The sequence below is a fragment of the Zingiber officinale genome, chromosome 6A (assembly GCF_018446385.1).
Source record: "Zingiber officinale cultivar Zhangliang chromosome 6A, Zo_v1.1, whole genome shotgun sequence".
Taxonomy (NCBI): Eukaryota; Viridiplantae; Streptophyta; class Magnoliopsida; order Zingiberales; family Zingiberaceae; genus Zingiber; species Zingiber officinale.
The window spans coordinates 118,767,791-118,788,574 of NC_055997.1; the positions used below are offsets into that span (position 1 = coordinate 118,767,791).

Here is a 20,784-nt window from a genome sequence, read left to right on the forward strand (position 1 = left end):
CAAAAGATTCAAAGAAAGAAAGGGAGAGAAGCTTACTACAGAAGAAATCGCCAATGGAAAAGGAGGAGACGACGATGGACGCGAGGAAGACGGTGCAGGGAATAGAAAAAATCGGTAGCTTAAAAGCATGGAGAGCAGTCATTCTCAATCGTTCGATCAAGGGCTTTGGAAAAGGGGAGTTTATCACGACTATTGATTTCAAAAAGACAACAGTCACATTATTCCCAAACCATCACCTGTCACATCACGTCTACAATGGCATGCAAGCACGCCACGTGGCATTCTTTTACAAGAAATATTAATGATAAAGCTGAGAGCATAATTACGGGGCATGGTTGAGCGTGCCTAGCATTAATGGTAGGAGATTTGAGCGGCTTTCGAGAAATTAAGATGACATCAACGGTAATTAAAAACCACTACTGTCAAGAGCAGGGCTCAATGGGGAATCAAAAAATTGGCTAAGTGTCTTCGCTTTAGTAGCCGAACGACAACTATAAAACTGAATGTCTTCGCTTCAGCAGCTGAACGGAGGCTATAAAACCGAATGTCTTTGCCTCAGCGGCAGAACGACGACTATAAAACCGAATATCTTCGCTTCAGCAGCCGAACAGCGGCTATAAAACCAAATGTACGTCTTCACTTTAGCAGCCAAATGGCGGCTTTAAAACCAAATGTCTTCCCTATCAGTAGCCTAACGGCGACTATAAAACCGAATGTCTTCGCTTCATCATCCGAACGGTGGCTTTAAAATCATACGTCTTCATCAGCAGCAACCGAACGATGGCTAAAAAACCCTGGGAAGACATCAACAAAGTCTATGGGCGGCCCTGAGTTGCAGGACGCTGGATCAGGTAGAGAGGCTCATGAGCATACTAATGGTCCAGTTAGTCGGACTTGCATCCTCCTTTGACTAGATTGAAAGGGAGGCTTATGATCTTGTGATGATAGGGGATCCCACCAAAGGTGGGTCAAAGTAGGAAAGGTCGACTGACGTGAAAGATAAAGTTAAGCGGGGTATCCTAATCCGCCGAGTGGACCATGCAGTGTTGTTTGGACCAGGTATTGTCGAACGGGTCGGTTATGGCCAAGTGGATGGTGATAGCTATGTGGATAAGTAAGCCGAGCTCTACCCTTGGTCGGGTAAAATGACCCTCCGTTAACAAAGAGTAATAAGCAGCAACTAGTCTCGCCGAACGAGCTTTGCGTCCAATTAAAGCTGGATAACCATGGATAGTCAGGAAGCAAGGAAAGTGAGAAAGTCGGCAGGTCCTGAGAACACTGCCAAGCGGAGGCAACCCAGCTGAGCGGACCCCAAGTAGCTATACATGACCCCATCAAGTATCTTGTCATATCCTTTGGGAGTCTATGTCGCTAACAGCAATGCATGCTTGTCCAGCATGCAATCGTACGTTAGAAGCTTCTAGGTTGTCGCGTTAGAGGATTGCATGGATGCTTAAGGTATGGTGTCAGGGATATTTTTTGACATGTCTCTTCCTAAGATACCTAGGAAGATGTGTCTATGCATTGAGATGTGCCCACAAGTATCATGTTGACACTATAAAAAAGGAGTTCCTAGCTACATAGAAAGATATGCGCAACTTCATCTTCTACTTCTACTTGCTACAGTTCTCATTTCTTGAGATCACCGAATACTGACTTGAGTATTGGAGGGTCAACACCGAAAACCCCTTTCCTATCCGACACTGATATTTTTTGTCTTACAGAAATACGTGAAGTCTTCGTGGCATCAACCGCATAGCCACATCCCCACAAATTATCATTTTAGCTGGTTTTATACAGGATCACAATCTATGTGACATGACCTACTTCCCTTAATGTGGAACAAGGGTTGTAACAGTGATTGATCAACAATTTGACAAACAAATGCCTATGTTTATATACTTCTTTGTATTCGAATCATTGATGAACTATGGAAAAATTCTATGGAATCATATTGATCATATCTACATAGTTAATAAGATTAACTGAATTTTTTTTTTCTATACTCGAACCATTTGTATATACGTACTCAACCTATTACTTATTTTGCAATGAAATTATATCTTATTAAATCTCCTTTGTAAGAATTATATTGCTTTAGTTAATATTGATTGTTATTTTTTTTCTCTACATGCTTTATTCCTCCAATCCACTTTTTTCCAAAGCATTTCTCCTTCCTTAATTAGTAAAATCAACGTTCAAACAATTAATTAATTACAAGGAATACTCTAATTTGAACAAACTTAACGGTTTTATTTCGATAACTTTCAATTTAACGGCCTAACATTAAAAAAAAATAGTGACCTTAATTTCTTTAAGATTCAACTTCCATTGCTTTGATTATTCTTGCTCCATTACATAAATAATTATTTTCCTGTGAGTTAGGGAATGTAAGGTATTAAATAGTTTTATAGGTGTGCATTAATTATTGTTTCTTTTATGTCAGATGAACTCATAAACCCCTAGATCAGAAAAATATATATCTCTATAGGATGATTTTATTTTTATATCAAGGTAATTAAATAATCATTCCTTGAAATTTTTGTATAAAAAAAGGGAAAAAAAGGAATTTTAGAATAGGATGATTTTATTTTTATTAAAAAAAAATAGAAGAATCCTAAAAAGAAGGAATATAACAATAATAAATATTCAATATCAAAGTGGTATTATACATTATATAAACCCCACCACACATTCAACACATTATCATCGTTCAAGTGTTCAAGTTTCTACTATCAACAAACTAGATCGTGAGAATGAGGCCCCTTAGTCACATGCTCACCAATGCCTTCATCATCCTTGGCCTGGTCGTAACTCAAGTTAGCACTGCAGCCTACATGGTGTACTTGAGCCCCTTTCTTTCCATTGGCATGAATCCTTTGTTCTTTGTCATTTTGGTGAACTTTTTCATGTTTGAAATTATGCTTCCATTCGCGGTCATATTCGAAAGGTAAATAATATCCGTCACCTCTATACCTTTGCATAACTCAAGTATCTATTCTTTATCGATACACATTTGTGTTCAACTTACAATAGGAGCAAATGGCCGGCTCGACTAAGTTGGAAATTGATAATCAAAATCAGTTCGATTGCTCTTTTAGGGTAACTAAGATTAATCCAATTCTGTCATATGGTTTTGATTTCACTTATATCTGTAATTTTAATTTCATATAATTATTTTTTAGGGCAACATTATATCAAGTTATGTTGATATCGGGAATGAAGATCACATCTCCTGCCATTGCTTCTGCCATGCCTAATCTTGGCCCGGGAATCATCTTCATAGTAGCAGTGTCTTTAAGGTAATTATTCGATTAAGCAACTAATCAATGATTATATATTCTCTTTTAAATGCGCATTACTTTCATTTAAATAAGAGATAATCTTGTTTCTTAGATTTGAACATGCATTTAATACATTCCAATATCATAGTAACATGATAGATCTTTGAAGACATCTATAATAGTTAAGCATGAGTTTTGAATTCATGTGGTAGGCCTCAAATAGTGACGATATGTTGTAGGTTCGAGAGGTTCGATATCAATTGCTGGTTCACCAGATTGAAGATCCTAGGAAACATGGTGTGCATTGGTGGAGCAGTGGCCTTCAGCATCTACCAAAATCCTTCATCTCCACCTGCCAACTCTGTCGATAGCGGCATCTTTGGTGGTTGGTTCATCGGTTGCATATGCCTTTTTGGGGCTGTCCTGATGGTCTCCTTCACGGCAATTATGCAGGTATTGTAATCGCCTCAGTCAACTTAATCTACCACTTAACTAATGCTTTTTGACATGATCAAGAACCACAATTGTGTTGTGTAGGCTGCAACATTGATGGAGTTTCCTGCTCCCTTAAGCTTGTGTGCCTTTGCAACCTTGTTGGGGACAATTTTTACAGCGATAGCACAGTTACTGATTGACGGGAAGATCGACGTTGGCACTTCAACCATGGACTTATGGGATGTCATCCGTGTTGCTCTAATGGTACACATGCTTTGCTAAGTCACATGTATCATGCTTTCAGGTTTGTGTTTTCTTTCTATTGCCATTCAATGTTGGGTGTAATGCAGAGTGGTGTAGTGAATTCTGCCTGCCTTGGATTCATTACATGGTCTGTGAAGGAAAAGGGGCCGGTTTTCGTCTGCATGTTTAACCCAGTTCAAACCGTCGCTTCTGCCATTCTAACGGCAGTAGTTTTAGGCCAGTCGATCGGACTAAAAAGGTTCGGTTTTGATATTGAATTCAATTGTTGATGATCTATAGACAGTTTGCTGATGGAGCTATTTCTTGGACTTTAATGTTGCAGCATTGTTGCTATGTTCCTCATGTTCTGTGGACTCTATGAGGTGCTCTGGGCCAAGACAAAAGAAGAAGCTGCTTTCCCACAAACTACTGAAGACATTCAAGAACCTTTGCTACCATGAACACTTCTTTTCCAATAATTTGTGCAAGACAATATCATAAATGAACTTTTTTGTTCCTGTAATTTGCAATATGTTTCTTCTAAGTTCAATAATAAGAGTTATTTTATATCTAAAAGTGTGACATAAAAAACATATATTAAAAGGAAAACAGAAGGCATTAAACTAATCCACTGTTCATGTTAATTTGGCACAGCCTCTTAAAAGTGTTTGCTCTTCTTCAGACCTTTGAGTTTGTGTTGTGCTCAGGCCTGTGAGTGAACTCAAAATCGACATGCACAAAGGCCCGTTCGACCTCAGGGAGCTGCTCCAGCTTCACTTGCAGCGCCTCACCGATGTCATGAGCTTGGCTCAGCGGCATGTTTGCGGGTAGCACTATGTCGACTTCGACAAAGTAGTGTGACCCGAAAGTATAGGCCCTCACTGTGTCAATGTGCTGGATCTCTTCGTGGTGATTCCAGATGAGGTAGGTCAACTTGGTTAAGTATTCCGGCGGTGCTGATTTGCCGACCAGTGATCCCACATTCTCGAGCACTGTCTTTGCCCATGTTCCAATTGTGTATAGAGCAATCTGCATTCGACCAATGTATGCTTGTAAAATCATTGCCATTGTGATTAATTCTATTATGTTGTATGCGTTAACGTACCAATATAGCACCGATAGGATCCATCCACCAGTAGAATCTAACAGCAAGCAGCGAGGAGACTAAACCGATCGAGTTGGTCAGGACATCGAAGAAATGATCTTGGGAATAGGCCCTCACAATCTTGTTCTTGAAGCTGCGACAATAGAGAAAGAGCATGAACTTGACCACAGTAACTGAGCTCATGCTGCCAACCATCCAGAGTTCCTTCTTGGTATCAAAAGTGGGATGCTCCTGTAAGATAACATTGATATTGAACTTGTTATCGATCAAACATCATAACTTACAGAAACAATTCTAAGAGTCCACATTTTTTATGAGTCGAACAACAAGAGATGCTATGTACCTCGCTAATTAGCTGACGACCTGATTCTATCAGTACTTGAAAACCAAGAGTGCCCATCACAGAGGCAAACACCACTATGCCCTGAATGCAAAACATAGACATTGATCACTTTTAGACATTGTTGCATTAATTAAATTTCGTTACGGATGAATAAGTTAAACATCATTGTAGAACTGAAAATCCTTTCATAAATATTCAGACGAATTCTGTCAGCTAGAGTGCAGAGGTATATTATTAGCAATAGAAACTTGTCTAAAAGTTTTTCAGACACTTAGAAATCGAAAGCGTTACCTACCACAGGCTGCATTCTGTTCTTGCCGATAGGATAGCTATATTGGTTCGGTTTCTTCATAGCGGAAGCCGTAAACCAAAGTATAAATCCCGATAAGAGATCCAATAGAGAATCAAGAGTGGAAGCTATTACTGCCATGGACCTGCTTTCCACAGACGCAAGCACTTTCGATACAAATAACACCAGGTTTACTATGTTCGAGACATTGATTGCCAGTCTTTCACTCTTTGCCAGTTTCTCCATCTCATCCTACAAAGATAAATCAAAACTTTCCGGTTTAAAAACAAAAGATTGTTTTGGATCCAACAAAAGGAAAGAAAAAAGAAAGGCATGTTTTTTTTTTCAAGAATTTGGTAAATGATGTTAATTCAGAATTTATACATCATCTATGAGTGCTAGCTAATATTGTATCTCATCCCAATCACATGCACAAGATAAAGAACAAGAACAAAGATGATTACAAAGGCATTTGCCACACCTCTGACGGAGCAAGATAACTTGACATGTTCTCCATCTCACTGAATCCCTCCAGAAGCTTGCCTTGCTGCTCGTAGTACTTTGAGATTTTGCTTTGTTTACCTTGATGAGATATAAGGAACAGAAATTAATTTTAGACACGCCAGAGCGAATGCAAAATCGTTAGAGCATCAGAGGCAAAAATGAGGAAAGAAACTTTCTTAATAATAAGTTAATAACCATGTTATAAACTTGTTTCCATGTTAACTTCCTATTTGAAGGCTTGAAGTTTTTCGAAGACATCATTTGCTTTATTCCTATTCTTCAACTTGCTGTTTCATTCCTATTTGTAGATTTCCTAGCTTTTAGAGAACTCGTTTCCATTAACAGACATGACTTAAGCACCATAACACTTGTCTCAAAATTATTTTTGTATTTTCCTTTTCAACTTTCTGCTAATTTATGTACAATCTACAATCCATTTAGTACAAGCAAGGTATAAGAAATTCATATGATACTGATTTTTGTAAAATAAACATGACACCAAATTCCAAAAAGAAAAACGAAACAAAAAGAAAAAGAAAAAAGAGACAAAAAGGGAAAAAAAAAGGAGGGGAATAAAGTAAGAAGCTTTACCAGACCTGGAAACTTGATTGAAAAGATTGCAAACAAACAAACAAAAACAACAATTGAAAGCGTCAAATTTTAGGATCTCCAAGATTAACACAAAGTTCTACTGATGCTTCTAAAACACATATGGAGTTTTATATATATATATAAGATTCTACAGAACAACCCTAAATATTAAACAAACATCACAGAGAAGAGAAGAAGAAAAGAGCTCGTCCCATGGATAGAAAACTCAGTATAATTAGAGTAAAATTTTACCCTGTCGAATTGGAATCTCCCATGATTTATGAACTGCATCATTGATGCAGAATCCCAGTCCAATTATTTATTTTCATTCCTAATCTAGTACTACTAAGTAAAATATTATTTACAATATTATTTTCATTCCTAATCGAGCACCTATTCCAACCCCATGATTACATACAAAACAATAACCTAATATCAACATGAACACAAATATGAGAAGAAATCAAATATCCATGGATTCAAAAAAAAATAACAAGGAAAAGAATCTATCATGAAAATGTTAAGAAGTAATACGTGTACCATTGCCTCGCAAAAAGAGTCGAGAAGCCAGAGGCATCTTTTTGGGCAACTGCGGCAGCGAAAACTCACTCATGTTGAGCCTCCAGTTCGCCCTGGTCCGCGCCGCCGCCCCCGGCGACTCGCCCTGCGACAGCAGCTCCACCTCCATCAACCGTTGGCCGTGGAAACCAATCCAAAATCGCACCGAAGAGGCGATCGAGAGGTGCAGAGAGCGAGAGGAAAAGGCAGAGAGAAAGGAAAGAAAAACAGCAAGGCGGCGTAATGAATGCAACTGCTTTGTCTTTTTGAATCAATCCTCCGTTACATGATCAATCGGCGATCGATCTCAATCTTCGGAACTCGTCTCGATCCTCCGGACGCGGGCCACGCAGCAATGCCACGCGGGCGCATCCGCCCAACCAACGTGCCCGCGTTGCGTGCCGCGATCGAGCGCCATGCGAAAATTGCGGGCAATGCTATAACCGACTCACCAACTGATTCCTATTGCGGGTCAGACCGTATCGGCCCGGTTCGACGTGAACCGATCCAACTGCGGACCGAATACTCGGGGCTTAATTTTATCCTCTGCTAACTGTTATGATATTAGATATTTTATTTACGAAGAGATAATGCAAGGATAACTGGATAAGGGATTGCAATTTTAACTTCATAGGTAATTTAATAATTGATGATTTGTGGGAAATGGCACGCCTCACAGCTGTTTCGCTACTAAATTTCATGTTCCTGTCCACTTCATGTTTATGGATTCTTTCTCACTAGTTGATTCCAAATTGCTTTCCACTTTCCAAATTGTTTTAAAAATAATGGATAAATATGAAACATTTAGTTATATTCATTGAATAGTGCTAAAATTAGTTAAGAAGTCATCCATAAATTTTAGTTTTATTTATTAGAAATTGTATGTGTCGACAATAAAAAAATAATCTATGGATTTAGGTGTATAATTTATTTTAAATGATGCAAGATTATAAAATATAGATATTAACTGAAATTCAAAGAAAAATAATAATTTTCAAAATTAGATAATGCAACTTCTAATTATATTTATATTCATTTTCAAGGAGATGAGATATTTTAAAATCAATTCAAATAATGAACGTTGCCAGCCTGCTATCCATAATTAGGTAACCCGATATCCAAAACAACTGCACAGATGTGAGCCCTTTGCACCAAAACAGCTTCAATGGAGAATTAATTATCTCTCAAGTACCTAAAATTTCTCCTGCTTCTATAGCACCGCATTTTTAGCTGGACCTTCAAAGTTTCACCGTTCAAAGTTTCACCGTCACCATGCATGCCTATTGATGATCACGTTATACTTGACAGTAAAAAAAATTAATAATGACAAGTAAAAAAAAGCAAAGTTCAATTGTTGCATAATTAATTGTTGCATAATTGCTTGGGACTATGCTCAGTAAGGGCGCAAGGAGAGGTATTATAATATAGATAGCCCTTTAACCAAATTCCTACTTTTTTTCACTATCTTGTTGTTTTATTGGATAGGTATTCAGGTGAAAAAAAAAAAGAAAATACAGCATAAATTGATAGACAAATATATATTTCAGAAACTAATTAATAGTTGGTCTTTACATTCACCGAATAGAAAATAATAGTTAATTTATTCCATAACGCCCTCTATATATTGTTATGATTGAATATTTATGTTAAAATCGAATCAAATTAATTAAAATCGAATAAATCAAAATTTTCAAATTAATCAAACTAATCGAATTTCTAATAAAAAATAAATAAACTGAATCGATAAAATAATTAATTTGATTAAAAAATAAATTATTCAAATTTTTTAACAATGATAAAATCATGGAAGATTAAATCAAAATTGAAATTGAATTTTTTTAACGAAAAATTTATCTGTTTATTTTTTTTATTTCGATTTATTTGATTTAACTGAATAAAGACTTTTAAAATTAAAATTTAACCGAATTAACTGGATAAATTGATTGATTTTTAGAAGGGAATTGAAATACTAAAATAACCTAATCGAATTTTTAAATTTGATCGATTTATTCAGTATAACTAAATTTTTAATTACCTCTATGTATAGTCTGTGATCCTGTCCGAAGGCGCGAAGCTGGAAAGCCGGGGAGGTGACAGTTCCGCTAACTGAATGAAGACCTCGCTCCTTTCTACAAAACAAAAACAAAAATCAGGGAAGGGGTTCCGGCGTTGGCCCTCCGACGCTCAAGTCATAAACAGAAAAAAGAAAAGAGTGAAAATATTAGGGGCAAAGATCTATCTTGTCTTTCTTCGTACCTGACATACTCTTTTATACTTTTCTTGATGACCCTCCATCTTCCTTAATTTAATGATATTAATTACCAATGGAAGACATCTTTGTCTTGGTTGCTTCTTATCTTTTCCTCTTTTATTATTGTATCAGTTCATTAGGTGTATAATGCCACTGACATACCTCGAGTTGGACGGGTGGCCCGCTCGGTTCGGGCTTCTGGCCCGCTCAACTTGCTTTTTTGCAGCACTGGTTGACCAGTCACTAGTTCACTCAGATGGTCGACCGGACAATGACCCTTCCGATCGGCCCGTCCGGCTCGAGCTTCTAGCCCACTCAACTTGCTCTCTTGCCGCCCTGGCAGCCCAATCACTAGTTCACTTAGATGGCCAGCCGGACAATGATCCTTCCGATCGGCCAATGAACCGCTTCCCACTCAAGCGCAACCGAGCCTTAAGCCCTAGCGTGGACCGCCTTGACTTTAACCTATCACGTGGCAATTGACTCGTGCCAGGTAGGCTCCTCCTTATCGCTGCATCACAAGCCTCCCCTTTAAGTCTAGTCGAAGGAGGCTACAAGTCCGACTGACTGGACAGTTGGTGCCTCAATGCCCAATCGGACTATGCGCGGTCCATTAACTGCTGAGAGACCCCTGAACCAACGCCACTCGACTTCACTTTGCCTTGGCTGATCACGAAGATTATGTGTTGATCGGGAAGATGGTGTGCCGATTGAGAAGATGGTCAGCAATACTTTTTGAAATTTTTGACTTTCATGGTATCCCTTTAGGTGGGTGTGATTTTGGCTGGCGTCATTCGAATTTCTCGAAATTCGCATAAATCCTCGAAGATTATGGCTAAGCACACGACCATATTTTTTTAATTAAGGACTTTAAATGCAGTCTTTTGACTTAAGGACATGTGTCCTATACTGCCGTCGCATGCCTAATGTGACGGGCAAACATCCGCCTGACGTGACGTGTACTGTTTTCAAAATCAATAGCTGAATTTGTTTCTAGGTTTGTGTACCCTGGATCAGACAGTTACCGTCGATCGGCCGCAAGCTTTATAAGCCTCACGTGTGACGTCGCCGTCTACTTCGCTTTTTTGTCTTCAGATTTTGCTGTTACACGCTCTTCTCCAACGAATTTGCTGCTGTGCTCTCTTCTTCGGCGATCTTTCCTCTTTCTCGTAAACCTTCCTTCTCATTCGGTTCATTTGGTTGTTTCTTAGCGTCCTCTTTCTCTTTTTCAATCAAACTGTTGTGTTCTTATCGATCTTTTGTCTGATGGCGAGTTCCTTTCAACTTCCTGTCCCTATTCTAGGCCTCTGGTACACCTCCGTCGAATCTAGATTCGATGGGGGTGACGCAGAGAGCCTAAACTCTGCATATGAAATTCCTCCGAGCTATGAAATTGCCCTTCCTTCTTTGTCCGATCGGCCCCATGAGCCACCTCTAGGCTTTGTATGTTTCTTTAAGGACCAATTTATCGTCAGTCTGCGGTTCTCTATCCACCCCTTCTTCTCTGCAATTTGCAAATACTTTCGTATTTCTCTCCATCAGCTAGTGCCCCAACTCTTTTCGACTACTGAGTGGCGTGTAGTCCTTTTTCATTTGCACGGCATTCCTCTGTCCACCCGGCTCTTCCCCTACTTCTATTATCCTAAACTATCCGAGCCGGGGACTTTCCTATTCCAAGCCCGAGTAGACTTGGTCTTTTTCGATAAGATGACGTCCTCCAATAAACATTGTAAGGAATACTATTTTTTTTGTCAAATTCCCTGATCGGCCCAATTTTCCGACCGACTGGAAGCTAGAGGTTGCGAATCCATCGTCGCTCGGCAAGTATAAGGGCCGATCAGACTACCTTCAGGCAGCTTCCAGCTTGGCTGTTGCTTTGGGGGTAAGCCACTAAGGTGAAGATCTGCTAGATACCATAGCCTTCGCACCATTCTTTGAGCCTCCGACCGACGAATTACCTCCCGTTGTCTGAGACAAGTCATCGAGGAATGTCGAACAGGCACAAGATATTTTGTCAGACGAACTTGATGACTATTTGTTCACTTATCTTTGCCAATGGTTCGGCCTCCGTCCATTTTGAGAAGTAGTCCACAACGACGAACAGGAACTTCCGCTAACCGATTACCATGGGAAAAGGCCCTACGATGTCCATGCCCCATTGGTCGAACTGGTAAGACACTATGGATGTCTTCATCTCCTCGATTGGTCGATGCAGAAGGTTGTGATACATTTGGCAAGACAAACAAGTGGCTACTGTTCGAGCGGCATCCTTTTAGAGAGTTGGCCAAAAATATCCAGCCAAGAGGATCTTTTGAGTCAGCGAACGGTCGTCCAGATGGCTTCCACAGGAGCCTTGGTGAACTTCCTGTACGATGTACTCTGCGTCTTCTGGTCCAACGCACTTGAGTAAGGGTCTGGAGAAGGCTCTCTTATACAGCTGATCTCAAACCAAGGTGAACCGTCCGGCCCTCTTCTTTAATAGTCGCGCTGCCTCTCGGTCGGCCGGCGTGACACCCGATCAGAGGAATTTGATCGGTGGCGATCTCCAGTTGCTCGAGTAAACCACTCCCTCCATCCGGTCGATGTGCGCCGCCAGCGAGACTTGTTCGATCGGCTGACTGATCATGACTGATGATAATAAACTAGCTAACTTAGCCAGCTCATCTGTTGCTTGATTGTCCGATCAGGGGATTTTCTGTATAGCGACTTCTTGAAAATTTGTCTTTAGCTTCTCGAAAACTTCTACATATAACTTGAGTCGGGAGCTACTAATCTCGAATGTTCCTAATAGCTACTGGGCGGCCAATTGGGAATCTAAGTGAATGAGGACTTTTGTGGCTCCGACATGTCATGCTGCCTATAAGCCGGCTATCAAGGCTTCATACTCAGCTTCATTTTTGGTGACTCGATAATTCAGCCGAACAGAAAGTTACATCTGACCTTCTTGTGGTGAAATGAACATAATGACGACCTCGATGCCTTGTCGAGTGGACGAACCATCGGCATATATTCTCCAAGTTGTTGTCGGCTCGGCGTTCTGGACCTCTGTAACAAAATCAGCCAAGGCCTGAGCTTTGATCGCCGTTCGGAGTTGATATTGGATATCAAACTCACTTAGTTCGGTTGCCCATTGATTAGCCACCCAGACGCCATTGAATTGAGGAGGACTTTTCCTGGAGTACTGGTGGTCATGACAACAATTGGGTGAGCAAGAAAATATGGACGAAGTCTCCGAGCGGCAAGCACTAGAGCATAAGCTAAGTTTTTCAGACCAGTGTAGCAAAATTCAGCATCTTTTAATATATGGTTTAAAAAATACACAAGCTGCTGTTCATGGTCGTTCTGCTCGACCAATGTCGATCCGACCACGTGCTCGGTGAATGACAAATAGATCCAAAGAGGCTCTCCGGCGTTCGGCTTAGCTAGCACAGGTAAGGAATTAAGATACTCCTTGAGCTCTTCCAAAGCTCAATCGCATTTTGCACCCCAATGGAATCTTGTAGCTCAGCACAGTACTTTGAAGAATGGCAGACTCCGATCGGGCGTCTTAGAGATGAACCTTAAAAGCGCGATGATCCGTCCAGTCAGTCGTTGGGCCTCTTTCAAATTGTGAGGTGGAGGCGTGTCTTGCAGGGCTTTTACTTTACTCGGATTTACCTCGATCCCCTGCTCGATCACGATATGCCCGAGAAAACAACCGCTCTTCGCACCGAACAGACACTTGCTAGGATTTAGCTTTATTCCATAAGTTCTTAAAGTTTGGCACGTCTCCTCGACGTTAGAGGGATTTTATTAGTATGTCATCGACATAGACCTCCATGTTTTGGCCGATCTGCCTACGGAACACTTTATTCATCAGTCTTTGGTAGGTTGCTCCGGCGTTCTTTAGTTTGAATGACATGATGTTGTAGCAATAGGTTCCGTCGGTCGTGATGAAACTGACCTTTTCTTGATCTTATCGGGCGAGCGACACTTGGTGGTAGCCTTGGTATGCATCGAGCATGCATATTAATTCGCAACCCGCTGTGGAGTCCACCATTTGGTCTATACGAGGCAACGGATAGAAGTCTTTCGGGCATGCCTTATTTAAGTCACAGAAGTCGATGCAGACCCACCATTTATTGCCTTGCTTGGAGACTAATACCACGTTAGCGAGCCAACTCGGGAATTAGACTTTCCGTATATGGCCGACCTCTAGTAATTTTTCTATCTCCGCCCGAATGATCAAATTCTGCTTCGGGTTGAAGTATCTCTTCTTCTGTTTAACCGGCCGGGAGTCTAGTCGGACATGTAGCTCGTGCTGAGCCACGCTCGGAGAAATGCGAGACAATTCATGCGTCGACCAGGCTAACACGTCATAGTTTTGTCTGAGGCAGGCGACCAACTCTGCTTTTTTTCTTGCTCTCTAGATCGGTGGCGATAAAGGTTGTCGCCTCTGATCAATTCGGATGGATCTGGACCTCCTCCCTCTCATTGTAGACCAGAGCAAGAGGCTTCTCTATGATAGTGCTCACTTCCAAGCGCGGTGTCTTCCGAGCGGCTCGTGCTTCCGTTCTGACCATCTCGACGTAGCAACGTCGAGCGGCCAATTGATCGCCTCTGACCTCGCCCACCTCGCCTCCTACCGAGAACTTGATCTTCTGATAGAAATTGGATACCGCTGCTTGAAACTCATTCAACATCGGACGGCCCAGAATGACGTTGTAGGCTGACGATGCATCCACCACAATGAAATTAGTCGTCCGTGCCCTCTTCAGCGACTCTTCCCCGAGCGAGACGACCAAGCGCAGTTGGCCGATCGACAACACTTCGTTGCCGATGAACCCATAGAGTGGAGCCGTCATGGGCAGTAGATCGCCTCGGTCGATTTGCAGCTGATCGAACGTTTTCTTGAATATGATGTTCACCAAGCTTCCTATGTCAACAAAGGTATAGTGAATAATATAATTAGCTATTACCGCTCGAATAATTAGGGTGTCGTCATAGGGGATCTCTCTACCCCCTCCAAATCCTTCGGGTCGAAGCTGATCTTAGGTCCCTCGATCTTCTCCTTGTTGCAGCCGACCACGTGAATTTCAAGTCGCCGAGCGTGCAACTTTCTCACTCGATTGGAATCACCGTCGTTCGCCCCCCCCCCCTTGGCGATCATTCCTATCTCACCCCGAGTGACGTTGCTCCTTCTTTCTTCCTCTCGAACTGAGGGTCGTCTCCGTTCAGATTGCTCCCGAACAAGACTTGGATTGTTCCGTTGAGATTGATTGTGGCATGGTTCGACCGTTGTCCTTTCATCTTCCCTTCGCCTAGCTGATCGGCACCTATGTCTCCAATCAGGCGACGATGGTTGACGATACTGCCTTCTTGGGGCCGGTCTGCTAGCCAGGTAGCAGTCCTGGGTATTATCAGTCGTCGACTGGTGGAAAGAGCAAAACATCGGCATCCATATTTTTCCCCTGGAGGCTTTTGGGCGTTCGGTTCCAACGTGTTGCACGGCATACACCCTTGGCTTGTGTTGCGATTGAGTTCCTCCCAATCAGGATCCTTTAGGAAGCTGATGGCCGCTCTGTTAATGCCACTCGGACACTACCACTGGTTCGGTTGGTGCCTCTCTTTTTCTGGTCGTCTGGGCTTCTTTTATATTGATGTATTCATTGGCCCTTTTTTGTAGATGGTCAAAGTCCTTTGGTGGTTTCCGAATGAGTGACCGGAAGAATTCTCCTTCAGTGAGCCCCTGAGTGGAAGTGTTTACCAATACATCTGAGAAGACCGTCGGGATGTCCATCGCCACCTGATTGAAGCGTTGGATATATGCCCTTAAGGCCTCTTGCGGCCCCTGCTTCAGTGAGAATAGATTCACGCTTATCTTCTGGTGGCGACGACTACTAGCAAAGTGATGCAGGAAGATCGCTCGGAAGTCTTTGAAGCTGTGGATCGAGCCGCTAGGCAAACGTTTGAACCAACATTGTGCCGATCCAAATAATGTGGTAAGGAAGACTCGGCATTTTACCCTATCTGTGTTTTGGTGCAACATGGTCGCGTAGTTAAAATTGGCCAGGTGATCGTCGGGGTCGGTCGTCCCGTTATATTCCCCAATCGTCAATGGAGTGTAGTGCTTCGGCAAAGGGTCATTTAAAATCCCCGCTGAAAACTGTTGATTGACCCATTCGAGCGAGTCGTCCTCCCTAGGTTTTCTTTTTCTTGTGTTTCGAATGGGTGCCTCATCAGAGGATGATCCCCGATCTTTATCCGCGCAGCCCCTCTCTGCTGGAGCCCATAACAGGGTCTGCGCATTAGGAGCTTTCCCTATAGGTGTCGATCGACATCTTGTTCAATTCCCGAGCAAAGTGTTGTTCAGCCTACCGCCCCACTATTGAGGCTGCAGGTTCTTGCACTTGACGATCGACCAACTCTTGTTGTTGTTGCTCCACTATCTTTGTCGCCCGGGCTTGTATCAGCGCGTTGAGCTCCTCTTGTGTCAGCGTTACCGTCGTGAATCGTCTGGCATCTTCCATCTTCTCGTTCAGATGCAGGCTACGTTCCCACAGACGGCACCAAAATGATCCTGTCTGAAGGCGCGAAGCTGAAAAGCCAAGGAGGTGGCAATTCCACTGACTGGATGAAGACCTCACTCCTTTCTACAAAACAAAAACCAAAATCAGGGAAGGGGGTCCCTGGCGTTGGCCATCCGACGCTCAAGTCAGAAACAGAAAAAGAAAATAGTGAAAGTATTAGGGACAAAGATCTATCTTGCCGTTCTTCGTACCTAACATACTCTTTTATACATTTCTCGGTGACCCTCCATCTTCCCTGATTTAATGCTATTAATTACCAACGGAAGGCATCTTTGTCTTGGTTGCTTCTTATTTAATGATAGATGGAGTGCTCTCTTTTGTCTTCTCCTTCCCCTATTAATTATCTATCTTTTTCTCTTTTATTATTGTATCAGTTCATTAGGTGTATAATGCCAACGACATACCTCAAGTCGGACGGGTGGCCCGCTCGGTTCAGACTTCTGGCCCGCTCAACTTGCTCTCTTGCCGTCCTGGTTGACCAGTCACTGGTTCACTCGGATGGTCGACCGGACAATGATCCTTCCGATCGGCTCGTCCGGCTCGAGCTTCTCGCCCGCTCAACTTGCTCTCTTGCTGCCCTAGCTGCCCAGTCACTTGTTCACTCAGATGGTCGATCAGGCAATGATCCTTCTGATCGGCCAATGAACCGCTTCCCACTCCAGCGCGGCCGAGCCTTAAGTCCTGGCGTTGACCGTCTTGACTTTAACCTATCACATGGCAATTGACTCGTGACAGATAGGCTCCTCCTTATTGCCGCATCAGTCTGTATCGGTTAAACCATTGATACAAAGTTCAAAATGTTATTTCTCTCCAAAAAAAAACGTGTTTATTGTTGTATTATTGTCATTGTTGTAGTACTTTAGACAACATATCTGCAACTAAAACATGAATGCTACTTTATTCTTGCTTCAGAGGCACATCCAGCATCAGTTAGTCTTGTTGCTCTAAGGAGCACCAATGTCATGAAGAAAATACCAGAAAACAATATAGAGAGTTGGCATTTAAAAAAAATGTTAACAACACTAATTCAGGTGCTAATGCAGAAAGCGTAAAAGAATTTCTTTGTCGCTTGAAACAAATATATATACTTACTCAAGAATATGATGTTGCACTTCTCTCTTTATCTTAACTTGTAACCTGAAAATGAAAAGGATGATTTATCAACTACTTTCTTTTTCAGTTGGTAATATGGGCATAGTACTGAGAATAATCCTACAAAACATTTAAACAAAAGCTAAAAGTATACCATTCCTCAGGAAAATATCAACCGCACTCATCAACTTGCATAAATTCTGTTTGGCTTCTTAAGGTGAGCTGTATTTTTGTGTTGATAGTTCTGAATCATCAATTGGTCTAACTCACTAAACCATTGTCTAAGAAATGAACAGGTATAGTAATGTCGGTATATTAAAACGCAGATTAAACAATTCCATGGTTAGAAGTAAGGATACATATCTCAAAATGCTTACAAGATGATTCTAAACCTCAGTTCAATATTCCTCTAATGCATATCCGAAGCACCATTAGTCTCCGTTGTATTTAATCAAAAACTCTATCAAAGTATCTACTCTTTAAACAGCAAAAGCACCACTCTATTGCCTACCAGCAAGAACAAGTATTTCATGGATAATGCTCCCGATACCGTTGAATCCCTGTCAAATACCTTCCACCTCCTCTGCAGTTTCCCCAAGGCTCGTTGTTCGATTTGTAATGGGGTCTGATATGTCTCGGCCCCCAGCGATCACCTCCCTCCCTTTTTCTTCCATTTCTTCTACCTCGATCAAAAGTCCTATTTTTTTCCTCCCAGGTATCCCATTGGGCATTTCTCCTGTTGTCTTGAGCAACAAAATCGGATCTTTCGGGACCGCTACTCCTCCTTGGATCGCCCTGATTCCACGCGTCGACAAATCCATCACGGTTCGAGAGATTAGGCGCCGGCACTTCGTCCCACCCGGTCGAGTGATCCCAAGCGTCGGCAACTCCACCGCGGTTCAAGGGATTAGGCTCGGGCACCTCGTCCCACCCGGTCGGACGGATGTCTTCAAGAAGAACCATACCGCCGGTAGTCGAGGCGGCGGCGGGTTAGTCCAGCTCGCTATACTTCGGCGGCGGCTTCTCTAGGTCGGCGATCAGCTCAGGATCGACGAAGGCGTCGTGGTCGACGTCATCGATGTACATATCCGGGTCGGGAAGGGGGATGCAGCAGGGCCGGCCGTGGTAGCGAGCGCAGTACCTGGCCTTGGCGTTGCGGAAGGCCTCCGCCACGGCGGAGTCGTCCCACCGCATCACCCGCTCCTGCATGTCGCCGGTCATCCACCGCTGGATCGCACATAGGCGCTCCCACGGGATGCCGCAAGCCTTGCTGCAGAACCGCCTCTCCCACATAGGGACCAGGTGACCGTCCGGTGCCCGACGATGGGGACTCGGAGACCGCCACGCGTCGGCGGGCCATCCTTCGCCACCGCTCCGATCGGCCATCGCTCGATCGACGGAAAAGCCCTGAGTGGATTGAAGCGTCTCCGACGAGGCTTTTCGGTGGAATATTTATAGGGCAGAAGAGAACGGGGTACGAATTAGGAAAGACGAGTGTTCGAATGCCGTAAGATCTTTTTAAAAGTAATTTTTTGTTTTGGATGCGAGATTTAAAATAAAAAAACGAATAATAAACAATTTTCAAAAAGGGTAAAATACTTTTAATCTTGTATTTTCTCTCTAGTAGTATTTTACCCCTTATTTAAAAAATAATATTATCTTTTTTATCAGTTTTTTAATAATTATAAAGGAAAAAATATATATTGAGTTGACTATTACATTTTTTAATAAAAATCCACATAAAATTTATACTTATACTAGCATAAATAATAAAAAATAGTATTAACTTTAACACAAAAATATATCACATAACAGAGTCAAATTAAGACTAAGACAAATACATGACATGTATAATATTCTTGGGTTTATTTCAAATAATCTTTTTGGAACCCCTCGATATTTTCCTTTCATATTAGAATTATTATCGTAACATTGACCCCTAATATTTCAATACTAAGATCAAGTAATTTTAACACATTTTGTAATTCATTAAAATGTCTAAAACTGGATATATCATTAACTTTTTGAAACTCTAAAATATACTCTTCTATCTTCACATTGTAAAATGATATATTAACACATTGTACTATGAAAATCATTTGTTATTGATATATCTCAAGACAATTGAGAATTAATAAAAAATATTTTACCTCCTTAATTTTTTTAATGACAATACTTCTAATATTATCAGCTAAAAGATAAATCAACTCATTCTGAATTTTATGACCAAGATAATAATGATAAATTTTAGGATTTTGAATGCGTCTAATATGATCTTGCATCACAACATCAAATTCAGTAATTATTTCAATCAACCCTAAAAAATTTTCATTACTTTCTTAATATAGTTTCTCATTAAATCCCCGAAAAGTCAAACAATGTTTAGAAAGATATTTTTCAATTATTAATATTTTTATAAGAACTTGTCTCCAACGCTCTCTTTCTTTAGAGATTTCTTATTGTAGATCTTTATCAATTGTTTTATTTTTATCTAATCTCATTTTTAATTATTTCCAAGAGTTCATATTAGCTATATGTTTAATAAAATTTTCATATTGATCTTTAAGTTATTCACTCATATATCCAATCTCTAAATCCATCATTTGTTAAAGAACTTCTATTATTTTCATATTTAAATAACTTACAACAAAAATAATAAATTTTATCTATATATTTACTACATATCAACCAGTTTCGGTCTCTTACCACTCCATTACTTAACTTTTTCAAATAATGAGCACTTGAAAAATATCTAAAGTAGTGATCAAAAGGAAATATGAGATTCATTTCTCTTATAGGTCCCTTTTCAACTAAAATATCACGTGTATTGTTATCAATATTATCTCAATTTTTTGGATCATATATATCAAATGGAGGAATAAATTGTTTATCAATATTAGTATTTTCATTATATACTACATTAGTAACATTTTCATGCTCTCTTAAATTATCTCTATGCTAATTAGTATCATATATTTTATTAGGCTCATCATTAATATCATGAATTCCATTAGACTCATCTATATTATCTCTATTTAAATTTTCTATATATTCATTAGAACTTGTTTTTTAACAAAAAAAATTATTAAGAGTCTAATGTAGTCTTTTATGATTCATTTACGGCGCCTAATCTCTTTATGATTCAATTAATTGTTCTAATCTTTTTTTTCACATCTAGAAATATTTTTTTAGACAACATATTATAATACATAAAACCACAACAGTTTCAAAACTATAATTTAAATCAACTCAGTATGAAAGGAGTAATTGCACCTGGATGAAATTATTAGCGACTTAAGCACCTCGAACTTCATAGACTGTAGTCGGTAGTCACTGACTCACTACTTAGTACTCACTAGTCAATAGACTATGAGACAATAAAACTCAACACTTATTTTAACAATTTAAGTCAACATTAAATTTTAAATTTACAATTAATTAGTTAGCCAACAAAATCCTATGCTATAAACGGATGAAAAATTAAGTTAATAACTTTATCCTTGATTAACAGATGAACAGA

General features: G+C 40.7%; 3 protein-coding genes and 1 long non-coding RNA gene across 5 annotated transcripts; 1 reads left to right on the top strand and 3 right to left on the bottom strand.

Annotated features, from left to right (window-relative positions):
* The first annotated feature begins 2,756 nt into the window (after positions 1-2,756).
* LOC121995214 (WAT1-related protein At5g47470-like) lies at positions 2,757-4,423 on the top strand. Its single transcript, XM_042549015.1, has 6 exons — positions 2,757-2,950; positions 3,186-3,302; positions 3,524-3,737; positions 3,822-3,983; positions 4,070-4,221; positions 4,306-4,423. The coding sequence occupies exons 1-6, from the start codon at positions 2,757-2,759 to the stop codon at positions 4,421-4,423; spliced, it is 957 nt and encodes a 318-aa protein (XP_042404949.1).
* A 59-nt stretch (positions 4,424-4,482) lies between these two features.
* On the bottom strand, positions 4,483-7,644 carry LOC121997696 (metal tolerance protein 7-like). 2 transcript variants are annotated; one of them, XM_042552251.1, is made up of 6 exons: positions 7,329-7,644; positions 6,181-6,281; positions 5,706-5,951; positions 5,411-5,491; positions 5,068-5,298; positions 4,483-4,991 (listed from the first exon to the last, which is right to left on the bottom strand). In XM_042552251.1, exons 1-6 carry the CDS (start codon positions 7,480-7,482, stop codon positions 4,641-4,643), a joined length of 1,164 nt encoding a protein of 387 aa, XP_042408185.1. In that variant the 5' UTR covers positions 7,483-7,644; the 3' UTR covers positions 4,483-4,640. The 2 variants fall into 2 exon arrangements, with proteins under 2 accessions (XP_042408185.1, XP_042408187.1); XM_042552253.1 differs by having other exon boundaries at positions 7,335-7,640.
* Positions 7,645-8,501: 857 nt separating this feature from the next.
* On the bottom strand, positions 8,502-17,308 carry LOC121994379. The gene is made up of 3 exons (XR_006115699.1): positions 17,265-17,308; positions 9,388-9,481; positions 8,502-8,632 (listed from the first exon to the last, which is right to left on the bottom strand). It is a non-coding gene; the product is annotated as an uncharacterized LOC121994379 (long non-coding RNA).
* Positions 17,309-17,452: 144 nt separating this feature from the next.
* On the bottom strand, positions 17,453-18,733 carry LOC121994344. Its single transcript, XM_042548414.1, has one exon. It carries the CDS (start codon positions 18,648-18,650, stop codon positions 18,255-18,257), a length of 396 nt encoding a protein of 131 aa, XP_042404348.1. The 5' UTR covers positions 18,651-18,733; the 3' UTR covers positions 17,453-18,254.
* Between the last annotated feature and the right edge of the window lie 2,051 nt (positions 18,734-20,784).

Excerpts from the sequence above, each read along its gene's own strand:
- LOC121995214 (XM_042549015.1), top strand. The coding sequence starts at position 2,757 with ATGAGGCCCCTTAGTCACATGCTCACCAATGCCTTCATCATCCTTGGC. Across the intron at positions 2,951-3,185 it reads TTCGCGGTCATATTCGAAAG|GGCAACATTATATCAAGTTA; the intron begins GTAAATAATATC and ends ATTATTTTTTAG. Across the intron at positions 3,984-4,069 it reads TCATCCGTGTTGCTCTAATG|AGTGGTGTAGTGAATTCTGC; the intron begins GTACACATGCTT and ends GGTGTAATGCAG.
- LOC121997696 (XM_042552251.1), bottom strand. The coding sequence starts at position 7,482 with ATGGAGGTGGAGCTGCTGTCGCAGGGCGAGTCGCCGGGGGCGGCGGCG. Across the intron at positions 5,492-5,705 it reads AGAACAGAATGCAGCCTGTG|GGCATAGTGGTGTTTGCCTC; the intron begins GTAGGTAACGCT and ends TTTTGCATTCAG. Across the intron at positions 4,992-5,067 it reads ATCCTATCGGTGCTATATTG|ATTGCTCTATACACAATTGG; the intron begins GTACGTTAACGC and ends GGTCGAATGCAG.
- LOC121994344 (XM_042548414.1), bottom strand. The coding sequence starts at position 18,650 with ATGGCCGATCGGAGCGGTGGCGAAGGATGGCCCGCCGACGCGTGGCGG.